General features: G+C 43.6%; 1 protein-coding gene across 3 annotated transcripts in view; it reads left to right on the top strand.

Moving 5' to 3' along the window:
* The window catches only part of LOC311235350 (disks large homolog 5-like), a 100824-nt gene that overhangs the window by 70210 nt on the left and 12541 nt on the right, over positions 1 to 18073 (top strand). For all 3 annotated transcript variants that reach the window (XM_084322787.1, XM_084322786.1, XM_084322785.1), the window contains exons 26-30: positions 4466 to 4636; positions 5213 to 5409; positions 6170 to 6313; positions 6986 to 7113; positions 7661 to 7770. In XM_084322787.1, the coding sequence (XP_084178913.1) occupies positions 4466 to 4636; positions 5213 to 5409; positions 6170 to 6313; positions 6986 to 7113; positions 7661 to 7770 (750 nt within the window). The remainder of the gene's footprint in view (positions 1 to 4465; positions 4637 to 5212; positions 5410 to 6169; positions 6314 to 6985; positions 7114 to 7660; positions 7771 to 18073) is intronic.

Here is an 18073-nt window from a genome sequence, read left to right as displayed (position 1 = left end):
GCACCACTGAGTACAACCAAGAGGATACACTCCCTCTGTCTACACAGTACAACCAAGAGGATACACTCCCTCTCTCTACACAGTACAACCAAGAGGATACACTCCCTCTCTCTACACAGTACAACCAAGAGGATACACTCCCTCTCTCTACACAGTACAACCAAGAGGATACACTCCCTCTCTCTACACAGTACAACCAAGAGGATACACTCCCTCTGTCTACACAGTACAACCAATAGGATACACTCCCTCTCTCTACACAGTACAACCAAGAGGATACACTCCCTCTCTCTACACAGTACAACCAAGAGGATACACTCCCTCTCTCTACACAGTACAACCAAGAGGATACACTCCCTCTCTCTACACAGTACAACCAAGAGGATACACTCCCTCTGTCTACACAGTACAACCAAGAGGATACACTCCCTCTCTCTACACAGTACAACCAAGAGGATACACTCCCTCTCTCTACACAGTACAACCAAGAGGATACACTCCCTCTCTCCACACAGTACAACCAAGAGGATACACTCCCTCTCTCTACACAGTACAACCAAGAGGATGCACTCCCTCTCTCTACACAGTACAACCAAGAGGATACACTCCCTCTGTCTACACAGTACAACCAAGAGGATGTACTCCCTCTGTCTACACAGTACAACCAAGAGGATACACTCCCTCTCTCTACACAGTACAACCAAGAGGATACACTCCCTCTCTCTACACAGTACAACCAAGAGGATACACTCCCTCTCTCTACACAGTACAACCAAGAGGATACACTCCCTCTCTGACTGCGTAGCACAGCGGAACAACAACACCATCATCAAATTTGCTGATGACACAGTAGTGGTGGGCCTGATCTCTGCCAACGACGAAAGGGCCTACCTGGAAGAGGTAGAGAACCTGTCACAGTGGTGTCAGGAGAACTGCCTCTCCCTGAACGTCAGCAAAACAAAAGAGATGATTGTGGACTTCAGGAGGTCGGGGGTCAAGGACTACAGCCCCCTCAGCATCGACGGGGCACCAGTTGAGAGAGTGAACAGTTTCAAGTACCTCGGAGCCCACATATCCGAGGACTTGACATGGACCACACACATTGACAGTGTTGTGAAGAAGGCACGACAACGCCTCTACTTCCTCAGGCGCCTAAGGAAGTTCCAAGTCAGTCAGAAGATCCTTAGGAACTTCTACTCATGTACAATAGAGAGCATCCTGACCGGCAACATCACCTCCTGGTTTGGGAATAGCACTGCAAAAGACCGTAGCAGACTACAAAGAGTGACACGTTCAGCCGAACGCACAATTAGAGGGGGGCTTCCCACCCTCCAGAACATTTACAACAAGCGGTGCAAGGGGAAGGCTAAGAGAATTATTAAGGACTCGAGCCACCCGAACAACTGCCTCTTTGAACTGCTGCCGTCAGGCAAGCGATACCGGAGTCTTATGGCGAGCACAGAAAGACTCAGAAGGAGCTTCTATCCCCAGGCCATCAGGCTGCTAAACGAACAATAATCGCTAAACGAACAATAATCACTATGCAACAACCATCAAATGCACACAGCACACACACCCACACGCACACACTCACTCAAACAAACAACACACTGCAGCACCCACTCTCCACACTTTAGATCACACAAACACACTTACACTTTATATTTATTGATAAAGGATTTGCACTACAACTCGTACACCTACTGTGAATTGTACCTAAACTGCACCTCGTCCATTTATGCCTTGCACTATATAGTATTGTATATTAGTACACTGCACAGTATTGTATATTGTATGGTAACTACGTCTACGAACATTGTACATATGTCTAAACTGAACACTGTGACCTCTTTTTTTACTTCTAATTTTTACTATTTTTACTATGTTTTTATTTCATACTTATCTTGTCATGCACAGTCTCTGGAGCGCAACAGTAAGAAGCATTTTGTACAAAAGTATTCTGTACTTCTGTATGACAACTATTAAAGAAACTTGAAACTTGAAACTTGAACTTGAAACTCTCTACACAGTACAACCAAGAGGATACACTCCCTCTCTCTACACAGTACAACCAAGAGGATACACTCCCTCTCTCTACACAGTACAACCAAGAGGATACACTCCCTCTGTCTACACAGTACAACCAATAGGATACACTCCCTCTCTCTACACAGTACAACCAAGAGGATACACTCCCTCTCTCTACACAGTACAACCAAGAGGATACACTCCCTCTGTCTACACAGTACAACCAAGAGGATACACTCCCTCTCTCTACACAGTACAACCAAGAGGATACACTCCCTCTGTCTACACAGTACAACCAAGAGGATACACTCCCTCTCTCTACACAGTACAACCAAGAGGATACGCTCCCTCTCTCTACACAGTACAACCAAGAGGATGTACTCCCTCTGTCTACACAGTACAACCAAGAGGATACACTCCCTCTCTCTACACAGTACAACCAAGAGGATACACTCCCTCTCTCTACACAGTACAACCAAGAGGATACACTCCCTCTCTCTACACAGTACAACCAAGAGGATACACTCCCTCTCTCTACACAGTACAACCAAGAGGATGTACTCCCTCTGTCTACACAGTACAACCAAGAGGATACACTCCCTCTCTCTACACAGTACAACCAAAGCGCTCTCACAGCCAGCGTGCCATTCAGAGGCTCCCCCCCCCCCAGAAGACAACACTGCATCTTCCTCATTTGACATTCGGTGGCGGTTGGAACACTACATTTTCCACATTACTGCCACTTAGTGTCAAGAGTGATGGGGACCTGTAACCTCATTAAATCCAAGCCTCTGGGTGCAGGTGGTGGTGAGGCACATGAGAATAGTAATAGTAATAATAATATTTCCACTACACTACAATTGTCTCAGTCTTACATGGCGTCCGCCAATGAGGAATGTGACTTTTCAGAAGTGCTCACTCTTTGCATCTCCATCATGTCAATATGCTTCACCTTTTCTGCTGAAGATGTGGGACCCACTCCGGTTCCCTGTCATCTTGACCATTTTATTTATCTAGTACTTGTTCTTTTATTTATCTAGTACTTGTTTTTCATGTGTTTTGAGTTACTGCTGTGCCTCACCTCTAAACCTAACCTAACAGCTGACAAAGAACTTTGTAAGTTGACTCCAGTCAATGGTTGTTAGTTTCACTCTGTATTGAGTATATAGTTGTACTCTGTATTGGTTATAGTTTCAATAGAGCACGTTAGGGAGTTCCCGGGAGTGGACCCAGGAACAATTTCAGTTGAATGGGGTTTTATCATATATATATATATATATATATATATTAGGGCTGTCAGGCGATTAAAAAAATGTATCTAATTAATTACAGGATTTGTAATTAATTAATCGCATTTTAATCGCATAACCATTTTATGCCTGATATTCTATATTCTATAATCCTATTTCAAATTGCATGTGTCCGGATGGCAGAATTCAGTACTGTATCTACAAAACCTCCTGTTTAGATTTTTCAGGTCTGGTCAATTTGAGCATGGTGTTATTCACAGTCAAAGATAAAAAAAAATTATTGATATTCTCATTTGGTTCATTACAATTGACTAAAAATAAAATGTTCATTCAATCAATCACAGAGCAGATTGATTGATTGAATGAAAATGTTATTAACAGATTGCAGAATGGGTACAATACAGTACGGCTCAATATACACACAATTGTTAAAGGGATGCAGACCAGAGAAAGACTTTTGTCTTGTTTACATCAGGGTCCCCCATTTTCAATTCATAATGAATTGTAAGTAAGGGTGCACCTTGCACCGTGCAATCCATTCTTTGTGGATCTAGCCCACAGTATTTCTGACACTGGGAATACATTCCCTGAGATTAATAGATGTCCCTAGAATCAGATACCAAGAACATGCAAATGAACCATATTAAAAAAAATTCTGTAAATTTGTATTCTACATTCTTATGGAATGAATGAGATACAAAAAAAATATTAAAGAAAAATAATAAAAAAAAAAAAAATCTGTAATTCATTTTGAGTAAATTTTCATAACGCGATCATTTGCTGTGTAATTAATTAATCTAATTAACGTGATAAACTGACAGCCCTAATATATATATATATATAATAATTTTTTTTATGTATTCTTTAAAAAGTGGATTTACTCATCTAGCAGGCTGTCATTTAAAATGACTTGTATTTTGTACTGCAATTTAAAATGTTAATATATAGTTCATATAATATAACATTCAAAATCCAGATGCAAAAATACAGCCTTCGTAATCTTAAACGACAGCCTGCTAGACGAGTATAACCACCTTGGGATTCATATTGTTGGCATTTTATAATGTTATGAAGTAAATTGACCTATCTCAAACCCCGCCTTTTTCTTGATCCTCCAATCACAACTGTCAGAAAAGAGCGTGGGACTTGCGATAGGTCAATAAGGCTACTCTTCCTTCTCCTCACAGAGCACTTTACGATAGGGTGGCAGAGGTAGAGCAGGAGCTGAGCTTTAAGAAAGACGACATCCTGTACATCGAAGAAACGCTACCAAATGGCAACTTTGGCTACTGGATGGCCTGGCAGCTGGACGAGAGCGCACGCAAGCTGGAGAAGGGGCAGATTCCCAGTAAATACCTGTAAGTCAGACCCTCCATTCTATTCTATACTTCACAGTGAAGTGAATCACTACTGTATGTATGTCGTCAGTCTGTATTTAGGTTTTGGTTTGTGAAGATTGTCAGTTGGGAGTGTTATATGTCAGAATTGTTTATATATGTTCAGGTGAACACCCTGCGAACATGATTCAGGCTGCCTCGATCTCGGAAACCCATAATACTCAAATGTTAGTACAAGGAATCTTTGATAAATGGTAAATGGTGCATTTTATATAGCGTTTTTATCCAAAGCGCTTTACAATTTTGTTCCTCACATTCACACGCCGACGGTGGAGGCGACCATGCAAGGTGCCAACCTGCTCATCGGGAGCAATTAGGGGTTAAGTGTCTTGCTCAAGGACACATCGACACGCTGCCCAGGAGGAGCGGGAATCGGACCGGGAACCTTCCGACTACCAGACGACTGCTCTACCTCCTGAGCCACTGTCGCCCCACAACAACAATGGGTTTCTAAGAACGAGGTTGACGATGTTCCTTTCTTTGAAGGCTTCAGTTGACCTTCTCATTGGACGTATGTGAATGTGTTTCTGGCCTCAGGATGGACCAGGAGTTCTACAGGAGACACAGCGTGCCCGACATGAAGGACGACGGCAACACCAGCAAGACTCTGTCTGCCGCCGCGCGCAGGTCCTTCTTCCGCAGGAGACAGAAGCACAAGCGCAGCGGATCCAAGGACGGGAAGGACCAGCTGGCTCTGGACGCCATCAGCACCGACTCCCTGCCCTTCACCGAGGGTCAGAGACCATCTATTGTTATACGTAGGGACGCGCCGATTCCTGTGTCGGATATCCAGCCGATACCGGGTTAAAACGGGGTATATGTATCAGAACTATTTCGATACGACTAGATTTTCTGTGTTTTTGAGGCTTTATAACCTAGTGTCTTTTATAGTATATTTTAGTATATTTTATAGCAGTGGCCCCATATAGGGCTGTGGAGTTGTACATTGCATAGAATTGCTAGGGGCATTTTGCATTAATTTCATTTGTGTTCCATTGTACTTCACTCGCTTTATTTTGTGTTTTACTTTAGGCTGCACTGTATCTTTTTTCAATTTCATGTTTCTTGTTCATCCTATGTCGCTTTCTGTTCACTGTAGTGCTGCTGACAACAATACAGATTCCCTCAGGGGTCGATGAGAAGATATACTGTAGAAACAGGAAGCTCCTTGAATGCAACAGAATATTTATTAGTGCTATAGTCGTGCACAGAATTCAACAGGTACTAAGAAGCCAGGAACACGGGTGGCTGCAGACATCAACACGTCTCAAACTGGTGCTCCTCCTCAGGCAGCATGCGTGAAACACGTTGCTACTGCTGTCTATGTCTACAGCCGTCTGTGATCCCGGCTTCTGTGCACAACTATAGCACTAATGAATAAGATGTTTTTCCCTCTCTATTCTTTCATTATTTTGGAGTCTGCTTGGAAGCCCCCCCCCCCTTTTTGTGTGGGTTACCTTCAGGGGTTAATGAAATTCCTCGTCTCCATCATAGATGGAGTTAGCCTGGCATACCAGCGGGTCCAGAAGGTAGAATGTTCATCCCCCAGACCAGTGTTGGTCCTGGGACCACTTGTGGAGGCCAGTAAGGACATGATGGTGAAGGAGGCTCCTGGCAAGTTCTGTCGCTGTCTGCCCGGTGAGCCAGTCCAGCTGTTAATAACCAGTCTGTATTTATAGTCTGCCAGTCCAGCCGTTAATAACCAGTCTGTATTTATAGTCTGCCAGTCCAGCCGTTAATAACCAGTCTGTATTTATAGTTTTCCAGTCCAGCCGTTAATAACCAGTCTGTATTTATAGTCTGCCAGTCCAGCCGTTAATAACCAGTCTGTATTCATAGTTTGCCAGTCCAGCCGTTAATGACCAGTCTGTATTCATAGTCTGCCAGTCCTGCCGTTAATGACCAGTCTGTATTCATAGTCTGCCCGGTGAGCCAGTCCTGCCGTTAATGACCAGTCTGTATTCATAGTCTGCCAGTCCTGCCGTTAATGACCAGTCTGTATTCATAGTCTGCCCGGTGAGCCAGTCCTGCCGTTAATGACCAGTCTGTATTCATAGTCTGCCCGGTGAGCCAGTCCTGCCGTTAATGACCCATCTGTATTCATAGTCTGGCTGGTTCATGAAGAGTTTGATGTGTGCGCCGCAAAGCTTTTATCGTCGCCATCGGCAACTCTCACAGTAGACAGTTTGATTTCACAGGCATAGTAGCTTAATTAAATTTGGAAATAAAAATGGCCTCGGTTCACTTAATCATACTTGAGCCTCTTCAGTCCTATTGGGTTATGAATGATGACATCTGTCTTGCCTCCAGAGGTGATGAAGGCGTCTCAGCAGGCGATCGAGAGGGGAGTGAAGGATTGCGTTTTCATTGACTACAAACGAAGGAGCGGCCATTTTGATGTGACGACTGTTGCATCGATTAAGGAAATCACAGAGCGGGTAACGTTGTGGTGTTCTTACTTTAGAATATGTTTATTTGCCAGGGGGCCAAAGAGTGATGCCAGTTAGGACCCTCCTAGAATATCTGTAATTTCCCATGGTTTCCTTGGAGATAGGATACTCCATATTTGGTCTGTTTTGATGCTATTTGAGTTTCTATTTGAGATGTGATTTAATCTTTAATAGAAGAACAACAAGCATCATACAATCATGATTCTTGACCTAAGAAGCTTATTAAGTGTGCATTTTCCAAATAATACCAGTTATAAATATAAAATGTGTACTACCCATCCATGTTAAATGTCAGCATGTGGCTCTCCAGTCAAAGAAATGTGTGCCTCCCTGTCTTATACTATCTTATACAAACAGCCTTGGTGAGCGTCATGGTTTCTTGTTGTTGTGTCCAGCTGTACATACAGAAATCATAACCAAAATGACCAAAACTGAGTCAAATGATCCTGTTTGCTTGTTTCTGTAACATTCTGCGTTTGCACCAGTCCTCATTTCTCATGCCATGTCCTTTTTGCTTTTAATGTTTCTCTCGTAGGACTGTCACTGCTTGCTTGACATTGCTCCTCACGCCATCGAAAGACTTCACAGCGTTCACATCTACCCAATTGTCATATTCATTCGATACAAAAATGCCAAACAGATAAAGTGAGTAGTAATGTGCTTTTTTCTTTCTGTTTTTAGATAGATGTTTGTTCCGGTTGTTTCTCGATAGATGTTTGTTTTGTTTGTTTTTAGATAGAGGTTTGTTCTGGTTGTTTTTAGAGGTTTGTTCTGGTTGTTTTTAGATGTTTGTTCTGGTTGTTTTTAGATGTTTGTTCTGGTTGTTTTTAGATGTTTGTTCTGGTTGTTTTTAGATGTTTGTTCTGGTTGTTTTTAGATAGATATTTGTTCTGGTTGTTTTTAGATAGATATTTGTTCTGGTTGTTTTTAGATAGATATTTGTTCTGGTTGTTTTTAGATAGATATTTTTTCAGGTTGTTTTTAGAGGTTTGTTCTGGTTGTTTTTAGAGGTTTGTTCTGGTTGTTTTTAGATAGATTGTTCTGGTTGTTTTTAGAGGTTTGTTCTGGTTGTTTTTAGAGGTTTGTTCTGGTTGTTTTTAGATGTTTGTTCTGGTTGTTTTTATATGGATGTTCTGGTTGTACCACTTAAAGTGCCACTTGCAGGTTAAACCCTAGTCTTCAATTATGTGTAGTTTACATCATTGGTATCTATTTTCATTATTATTATTTTTCCATTTGACGCCGGAAATTCCACTCAAAGGGTTAAAAATGTCCACGCACGAATAACATGTATGGAGCCAATCAAAAAGCTTATCAGACGCTATCAGTGCCGTGACGTCACTGCAGGTAACTTTTCCCTACCTCTCATCCACTACAATGGAGTTTGACGAGCGCGGAAAGCCATTTCCTTGATCCAAATGGACGCCTTACAAGACGAAAATGGGTTTAATCGTCGGACCAGCTACTACTGCATTTTTGGTTGAAACAAAGGTAGTTATAAGGTTTTTAATGTCGTAAAAAAAGAACTACATTTACCACTAGGCAGCCTGTTGTTCAGTACGCAGCACTGTTGGCTGTCGCCTTATCCCCGTCACGGGTCATAGTACCAAGCTAGCTAGCTAACGTTAACATTATGTCTACTGTCGTGAACCATTTTAAATCGGGGCATGTAGTGGAGTTTCGGGAACGAGTAAAATGTGCAGGTCCTCTTCTCAGACCTGTGGGGCAAAGCACTGCACGCATCAGTGTTTGTTCTGGTTGTTTTTAGATAGATGTTTGTTCTGGTTGTTTTTAGATGTTTGTTCTGGTTGTTTTAGATGTTTGTTCTGGTTGTTTTTAGATGTTTGTTCTGGTTGTTTTTAGATGGATGTTCGTTCTGCTTGTTTTTAGATGGATGTTTGTTCTGGTTGTACCACTTAAGCAGCCAGGAAAAGAATGTCAAGGATGTCTCGACTCTCTAACACTCTTGCCTTTGAGTGCCACACATCCGTTTCCCCCGTTACTTTTAGAACCCATCAAATTCTCCCAGGCTTTGGACGCCGTCCCAGAGAATAACGTTTTTAGCGCATTGAAATAAATCTAAAACCGCTGCACCCAAGGTCATTCCTTCAAGATGTTTTTTTTTTAAATATATATAATGTTCTGGGTGGCGCAGCGGACTAAGCGCTCGTCACCAATGCGAGAGACACTGGTATCGAATCCGGCTGTCAGCGTTGCCTCCGGCTTGGCTGGCTGCCATACTGGCTCAATTGGCAGAGTCAGCGGGAGGGAAGCCGGCGGGTAATCTGGTCGTTGTAAACAGCGACTCCTACAGGTCGGACAGGGCGCCTGCACAGCGAGGAAGGGAGATGTCGAGGGTAGTGTGAGCCTCCAACACGTTGCACCTCACCAATGAGAGTCCGCGCTGACTGGTGAAAAGAAGTGGCTGGCTGACTCTGCATGTGTATCGGAGGGGACATGTGATAGTATCTATCAACCCTCCCTAGACCGACCAGTGGGGGGCACATGCGAGCAACGACCAGGAAGGGGAGGGGGGAATTGGCATGACTAAAATTGGGATGGGAGAAAAACACAGAAAAACAGGAGGAGAAAAAGTGGATAAAAAATATATATAATGTTCTTGTGAATAAGTGCATGGAGGTTATGAGTGGGTACATGAATGTGTGGTAGTGAGTATGGGTACACTAATGTATGTATGGTAGTGTGTGTCTGGGTATATGGAATGTGTTGTGTGGTAGTGTGTGTATGTAGTAGGTATTGTTTTTAGGTGCTGCATAAACAAATTGTGTTGTGCAATGCCAATAAAGCTTTCTACTTCTACTTTTCAGTGGTAAATGCTTTTAGTTTCATGTATCATCAAGGAAATTCCAACAACTACGTTCAAATCAATACTTTTGCGGGACAATAATGTTTCTCACTGGTTATTTGTAGTGGTGGCTGTGGCCATGGAGTGTTGATACATAGTCAGGAGAGACTGTACATACCCTACAAGAAACACTGTTGACATGTTGTGTCAGTTTGGGGAAATCTGTTCGTGGTGGGTCTGTTTTTGATATTGCGGTGGGCCACCATAAATAAATCTATGGGAAACACTGCAGTGTCTTTTCAGTAACTCGTTGTTTAGGAGGCCTGATGTTTCTCATCTAGTGCTGCTTCATCCCAGTGGTCTTTGATGACTTTCTCTTAAAGGTCACATATTATGGAAAGACATGTGGGTGTCTGATGGTCCCACTAACGCATAAACTGAAACAAAAAAAGCTGTTCATATTTGCCTATTCCTCCTACTTCAAGTAGACACGTCAGTCCGTGACTCGTGTGTCTCCCTGTTTTTAGAGATGGCAGCTTGCTTGTAATTGTTCTCTTTTTCTCCACTTAAAAGATTCACAAAAATACTTTTCTGACAACATTTCGGAGTGTGGCGTGGGAACGACATTTGCAGGCTCATTTGCATTTAAAGCTACAGACAGACACAGTCTGTCGAACAGGACTGAAACGGAGAGGTATAGAGGCGTGTTAGAATGAGTTATTATCAGCAAAGACCTTCAAAGACATGTTTTAAGGACCTCAGAGACCTATGTTAACCCTTTCACAACCACACTACATAATGTTAACCCTTGCACTACCACACTACAGACGGTAGTGAAAGGGTTAACCTTCTGTAGTGTGGTAGTGAAAGGGTTAACCTTCTGTAGTGTGTGTGGTAGTGAAAGGGTTAACCCTTTGTCGCGTGGCAGTAAAGGGTTAACCCTTTGGTAGTGAATGAATGAATGAATGAAAACTTTATTTAACAGATTGCAGAATGGGTACAATACAGTACGGCTCAATACATACAATTGTTAAGGGGATGCAGACCTGAGAAAGACGTTTGTCTTGTTTCCATCAGGGTCCCCCATTTTCAATTCATATAGACATTTATGACATACACAACATACATGACATTTATGGCATAGGGACATATAGGTATTTAGTACTGATACATTTGTGACATAACGGTATTCAAATATACAGTACTGTTACCCCTAGATCCTGACAGAGTATATACATATGATGGGGAGGGGACTGTACATTAGGAGGGGGTGGGTGGGTGGGAGGGAAATATACATACGGCGGGGAGGGAATATATACATGCGGTGGTGAGGAGACTGTCTATTAGGAGGTGGTGGGGGTTTTGGGCATTTACGGTGGCCAGTTTCGAATTGCAGCCTCCCGTAGGTGCTCTTTAAGAGCGGTTTTGAATGTGGGCAGGGATTCACATTCCTTTACAGCTTTGGGTAGGGCGTTCCACATTGTTGTGGCATAATTGCGAAACGTGTTTAGTCCCTTGTTTGAGCCGAATCTGGGTTTAACATGATTTGTTGAGCTTCCTCTGGTGTAGTGGTTGTGGTATTCACTGACCTTTGGGAAGTATTTTGACATGTACATGGGCACCCCGGTCGTATAGTGTATCTTGTAGACCAGGCCCATTGCAAGTTGCTGTACTCTGTCGTCTACTCTAAGCCATCCTAGGTTGGCAAAGTGGGCAGGGGTGAGGTGGGTTCTGGGGTTCAGGTCAAGTAGTAGTCTGACCAGTTTGTTTTGTGATGTTTGTAATTTTGTTTTAAGCGCCTTTGAGGTGCTTTGGTACCATGAGGTGCACGCATAGTCATAGTACCCTTGAATGAGTGCTCCTGCCAGAGTCTTCAGGGTATTCTTGTTTACCAGAGAGGAGATCCGGTACAAGAATCTAGTTCGTTGGTTGACTTTTTTTTATTACATTGGATGCCATTTTGTCACAGGAAAGATTTGCCTCTAGGATGGAACCCAGGTAGGTAATTTCGTCTTTCCTTGTGACAATATTGTCACCCACTGTAACTGAGAATCCGTCGGTCTTGCTGAGTTTGTTATTTGAACCGAAGAGAATGGACTCTGTTTTGCCCATGTGTAATGATAGTTTGTTATCAGCGAGCCATATGCAGATTTTGCCTAGTTCCGTGCTGAGGGTTTTTTCAACCTGCAATTTGTTCTTGTCAGAGACCAGCAGGGCTGAGTCGTCCGCAAACAGGAACAAGTTGCAGTCACAGGCTGACGAAAGTGTTAACCTTCTGTAGTGTGGTAGTGAAAGGGTTAACCTTTTTGGTAGTGAAAGGGTTAACCCATTGTCGTGTGGCAGTGCAAGGGTTAACAATTTGGTAGTGTGGTAGTGAAAGGGTTAACTTGTTCAAAAGGAGTGTAATGTGTGCCCTTTAATGTCTGCTGTGTAATCATCTCTCTCTCCACCTCTGCAGCGTAATGTTCTTTATGTCAAGGCTTTTGGGCACACTCATGAAATTGACATTTCCAAAATAACCACCGATGGTTGATAATCGCTGATTCCTGTTGCTTACTGTACATGCAGAGAACTAATTAATCAAATTGATAGCTCACATTTTCATTAATCTAGCTGCGATAGCCAGGTCCCATCCCCCACCACCCGCCTGTGAGTTTTGATGGGATAATTGTGATTTACCAAAGATCTAGGGCTTTTTCATTTGTAATCAGAGGGAAGATTAAGTCAGCTGAACCCTCACCAAGGTCCTTTATGTTGCACATGCACACACACACACACACACACACACACACACACACACACACACACACACACACACAGACTCTCTCACAAACACACGTGGGCATACACACACACACAATTCATTACCCGTACTGACCTTCATCATGAGACAATTGAAACCGTATGGGTGGAAATTTTATTTGAAAGGGCAAAATCTGTTCTAGTCGGCACAATATACAGACCGCCAGATCAAACTGGATTTTATGATACTCTGGATGTGTGCTTAGCTGGAGCTGAGGATGCGGAAAAAATTCTTATTGGGGATTGGAACACGGATATGCAACAAAAAAATGCACCCGTCTTCAAATCCTTCAATAGGTTTTGTGATCTGCACGGCCTCAGCCAACTAATCACCCAACCCACAAGGATATGTGAATCAACTCAGACTACCATTGACCTCATACTGACCTCTGACAAGTCCAAGATCTCCAGTAAAGGGGTTATAGCATGCGGGTTAAGTGATCATTACATGATATTCTGTACCCGCAAAAAGCTAAAACTAAAGGCTGGCTGTCACAAAACAGTCACATCTAGAGACCTCAAAACCTACTCTAGCGAGGCCTTTAACCTTGAACTGGAGAGTCTGGACTGGTCAGATGAACTCAATGGTACACTGGTTGAAGACACTTGGCTTGGCTTCAAAACCAAATTTTCATCAATACTAAACAAAATGGCCCCCCTAAGAACCACCAGGGTAAAAAATCGCGCTGAGCCATGGATGCACACTGAAATACTGACCGCTATGAAAGCCAGAGACAAAAAATGCTCTGAGTTTCGTAAAAGTCAGTCAAAGCTTACCAAAAGCACGAGCAGTGAACTCCAAGACCACGTGACTGAACTCAAACTAGAAAGAAACAGACTAAGAAATGACGTAAACTCCATGATCAAAACTGCAAAAAAAAATTTCATCAATGACAAAACCGAGGAAAACAAAAATAAACCACGTGAACTTTGGAAATTACTCAACAATCAACTAGGCTGCAGTAAAAAACTCAAAACCAGGTTCTCAAACATAAACATAAAGACGGACAACACGCTCATCACAGACAAGCTGGATGTAGCCAATTACTTAAACACTTTCTTCACAAACATAGCCACAACACTGGTAAACAAACTACCCTCCCACTCAGGGCAGTATGGGGTAGAACACATAGTAGCATACTACATGAACCTAGGCGTCCACAAAGACGACTTCAAACTGGAAATAGTAACTACAGATGAGGTACTCAAAAAACTGAGCGCCCTCCAACCAAACAAGGCCACTGGCCATGACAACATCCCCTCCAAATTCCTCAGAGACTCAGCAGCAGCCATCACCCCAGTCATCACACACATAATAAACCTCTCCATAAAACAGGGACACGTCCCCAAGGACTTCAAAATTGCGAGAGTAACACCCCTGCACAAAAAGGGCAGCAAATTAGACCCGGGTAACTACCGCCCTGTTTCTATCCTTACATCCATCTCGAAAGTCATGGAAAAAATAGTATACGAACAGATCGAAAAGTACCTCGCGGAAAAAAATCTAATCTACGAATTCCAATCTGGCTTCAGAACATCCCACTCCACTGACACATGCCTTCTCTACTTGAACGACCACATCAAACAAGAGGTGGACGCGGGCAAATACTGCGGCATGGTCATGCTGGACCTACAAAAGGCCTTCGACACTGTCAATCACACCATTCTGATTGACAAGCTAAAAGCAATTGGTTTTGATAGTTTATCAGTGAGCTGGATACAATCCTACCTGGAGGGGAGGGAACAGATGGTGGAAGTAAACGGTACCCTATCCCCCCCCCTCACAGTGAGCTGTGGTGTTCCACAAGGAAGCATACTAGGACCGCTACTATTCCTAATTTATGCAAATGACATGTCGTCAGCTTGTGACTGCAACTTGTTCCTGTTTGCGGACGACTCAGCCCTGCTGGTCTCTGACAAGAACAAGTTGCAGGTTGAAAAAGCCCTCAGCTCGGAACTAGGCAAAATCTGCATATGGCTCGCCGACAACAAACTATCATTACACATGGGCAAAACAGAGTCCATTCTCTTCGGTTCAAATAACAAACTCAGCAAGACCGACGGCTTCTCGGTTACAGTGGGTGACAATATTATCACAAGGAAAGATGAAATTACCTACCTGGGTTCCATCCTAGAGGCTAATCTTTCCTGTGACAAAATGGCATCCAATGTAATAAAAAAAGTCAACCAACGAACGCGATTCTTGTACCGGATCTCCTCTCTGGTAAACAAGAATACCCTGAAGACTCTAGCAGGAGCACTCATTCAAGGGTACTACGACTATGCTTGCACCTCATGGTACCAAAGCACCTCAAAGGCACTAAAAAACAAATTACAAACATCTCAAAACAAGCTAGTCAGACTACTACTTGACCTGACTCCTAGAACCCACCTCACCCCTGCCCACTTTGACAACCTAGGATGGCTTAGAGTAGACGACAGAGTACAGCAACTTGCAATGGGCCTGGTCTACAAGATACACTACGCGACCAAGGTACCCATGTACATGTCAAAATACTTCCCAAAGGTCAGTGAATACCACGATCACAACACCAGAGGGAGCTCCACAAATCATGTAAAACCCAGATTCGGCTCAAACAAGGGACTAAACACGTTTCGCAATTATGCCACATCAATGTGGAACGCCCTGCCTAAAGCTGTAAAGGAATGTGAATCACTACCCACCTTCAAAAACACTCTCAAAAAACACCTACGTGAGACTGCAATTCGAAACTGGCCCCTACAAATGTCCTAACCTAGTTGTACAGTAAATGACCAAGTAAGGCTTTGTCAACATTCCAATGTACAGTGTAAAATGTGTGTGTGTCCCCTACCCAACCCCCCCCCCCCCCCCCCCCCCCACCTCCAATGTACAGCCCTCACCCAACCCACCCAACCCCACCCCACCAACCTCCTCCAATGTACAGTTTCTACGCCAAATGTATATACACTCCTTTTCTGGACACTTTTGTATCACAAACAGTACTGTATTTGCAAATCTGATATGTCATAAATGTATAGATGTAGCAGTACTGTCTATCTGTATGTCATGTATGTCATATATGTTATGATGAATTGAAAATGGGGGACCCTGGTGGAAACAAGACGAAAGTCTTTCTCTGGTCTGCATCCCCTTAACAATTGTATGTATTGAGATGTACTGTACTGTACCCATTCTGCAATCTGTTAATAAACTTTTCAATCAATCAATCAAAACACACAGACACAGACTCTCTCACAAACACACGTGGGCATACACACACACACACATACACCGGTACATGCACATAGACACACAGACGGATACAGATACACAAAGTGTGGCGGGCAGCAAACATGGAGGGAGACTGATTGCTGCTAAGCCTCCTCTGTCATCATCTGAGTGCCAGCTGTCCTACTGAGAGGCTAGCAGAGCCTGTGGCTCCACTCTGTGGCGTGGGCGGATAAAGCACTGGCTCTATCCCCTACACACACACCACCCACCACCCTCCTGCCTGCCTGCCTGGAGCTGCCTTTCAGAGCAGACCAAGCTCCCTCCTCTGGGTTTTCATCCTCCAGAAGGCGTTACCAGGCCAGTGGGTTGATGGACAGTACACTGGGGCCAGGGAGTGATTCTAGCCCAAATCTGGGTTAGGTCAGAGATGATCTCTGTGGATGCAGGCAGAGAACTCGTCCTCCTCAGTGTTGTTTTAGAGATGGTGTTGTCCTGGTCAGTTGGTTTTAGAGATGGTGTTGTCCTGGTCAGTTGGTTTTAGAGATAGTGTTGTCCTGGTCAGTTGGTTTTAGAGATAGTGTTGTCCTGGTCAGTTGGTTTTAGAGATTCAGTTGGTTTTAGAGATGGTGTTGTCCTGGTCAGTTGGTTTTAGAGATGGTGTTGTCCTGGTCAGTTGGTTTTAGAGATAGTGTTGTCCTGGTCAGTTGGTTTTAGAGATGGTGTTGTCCTGGTCAGTTGGTTTTAGAGATGGTGTTGTCCTGGTCAGTTGTTTTTAGAGATAGTGTTGTCCTGGTCAGTTGGTTTTAGAGATGGTGTTGTCCTGGTCAGTTGGTTTTAGAGATGGTGTTGTCCTGGTCAGTTGGTTTTAGAGATAGTGTTGTCCTGGTCAGTTGGTTTTAGAGATAGTGTTGTCCTGGTCAGTTGGTTTTAGAGATAGTGTTGCCCTGGTCAGTTGTTTATAGAGATAGTGTTGTCCTGGTCAGTTGGTTTTAGATATAGTTTTGCTCTGGTCAGTTGTTTATAGATAGTGTCCTGGTCAGTTGGTTTTAGAGATAGTGTTGCCCTGGTCAGTTGTTTAGAGATAGTGTTGTCCTGGTCAGTTGGTTTTAGATATAGTTTTGCTCTGGTCAGTTGTTTATAGATATAGTGTTGTCCTGGTCAGTTGGTTTTAGAGATAGTGTTGCCCTGGTCAGTTGTTTATAGAGATAGTGTTGTCATGGTCAGTTGTTTAGTCAAGTCAAGTCAAGAGTTTTATTTGTCACGGCATACAAGTATACAATGAAATGCGGGTGGTCTTGCCCGCGACGATGTGCAATACAGTGGTACAACATATAATAGAATCCAATAAAAAAACAACATTGTGCAATAAACGGGTAACAGGTAACATGGTGTGACATCTCGGTATCTGTACATAGTTATTTACAGAGCATATAGGACATGCTAGGTAGCTTTAGTAGTGCAATACACTGTTCCTGTTATACTAGTTTAAAGTGGCCTTTCCTCTTGGCCATAAGTGTGCGTGTGTGCGGCATGAGTGTGTGCCCGCTCTTGTTAAAGTGTTAAAGTGGCTGCTAGTGTGTGAGCGTGCACAGCGTGCGTGTCGTGTGTGTGCTCATGTGTGCTTGTGTGTGGATAGTTCAGTGTTCTGTGTTCAGTAGTTCAGTGTTCTGTGGCACTCAATGTTCATTGTTCAAGGCTCTGATGGCCTGGGGGAAGAAGCTGAGCCTAAGCCTCTCCGTCCTAGTGGCTGGGGTTCGCAGGCGTCTGCCTGACCTCAGCAGCTGGAACAGGCTGTTATTGGGGTGGTGGGGGTCTTTCATTATCCTGCAGGCTCTGGATTTGCACCTCTTGTTGTATAGAGCCTGCAGGGGAGGTAGCGCAATACCCGTGGTACGCTCGGCTGAGCGCACCACTCTCTGTAGGGCCTTCTTGTCCTGTGCCGTGCTGTTTCCATACCAGGCAGTGATGTTTCCGGTCAAGATGCTCTCTACAGCTCCTGAGTAGAAGGACTGAAGTATCTTCCCCGATACTCTGAACTTCCTTAACTGTCTCAGGTGGTAGAGGCGCTGCTTCGCTTTCTTTACTACTGTGTCTATGTGTGTTGACCATGTCAGATCCTCTGAGAT

This window comes from Notolepis coatsorum (genome assembly GCF_963971535.1).
Source record: "Notolepis coatsorum genome assembly, chromosome: 10".
Taxonomy (NCBI): domain Eukaryota; kingdom Metazoa; phylum Chordata; class Actinopteri; order Aulopiformes; family Paralepididae; genus Notolepis; species Notolepis coatsorum.
Note: the sequence above shows the minus strand (reverse complement) of the source record. Positions and strands in the feature narration are given on the sequence as shown.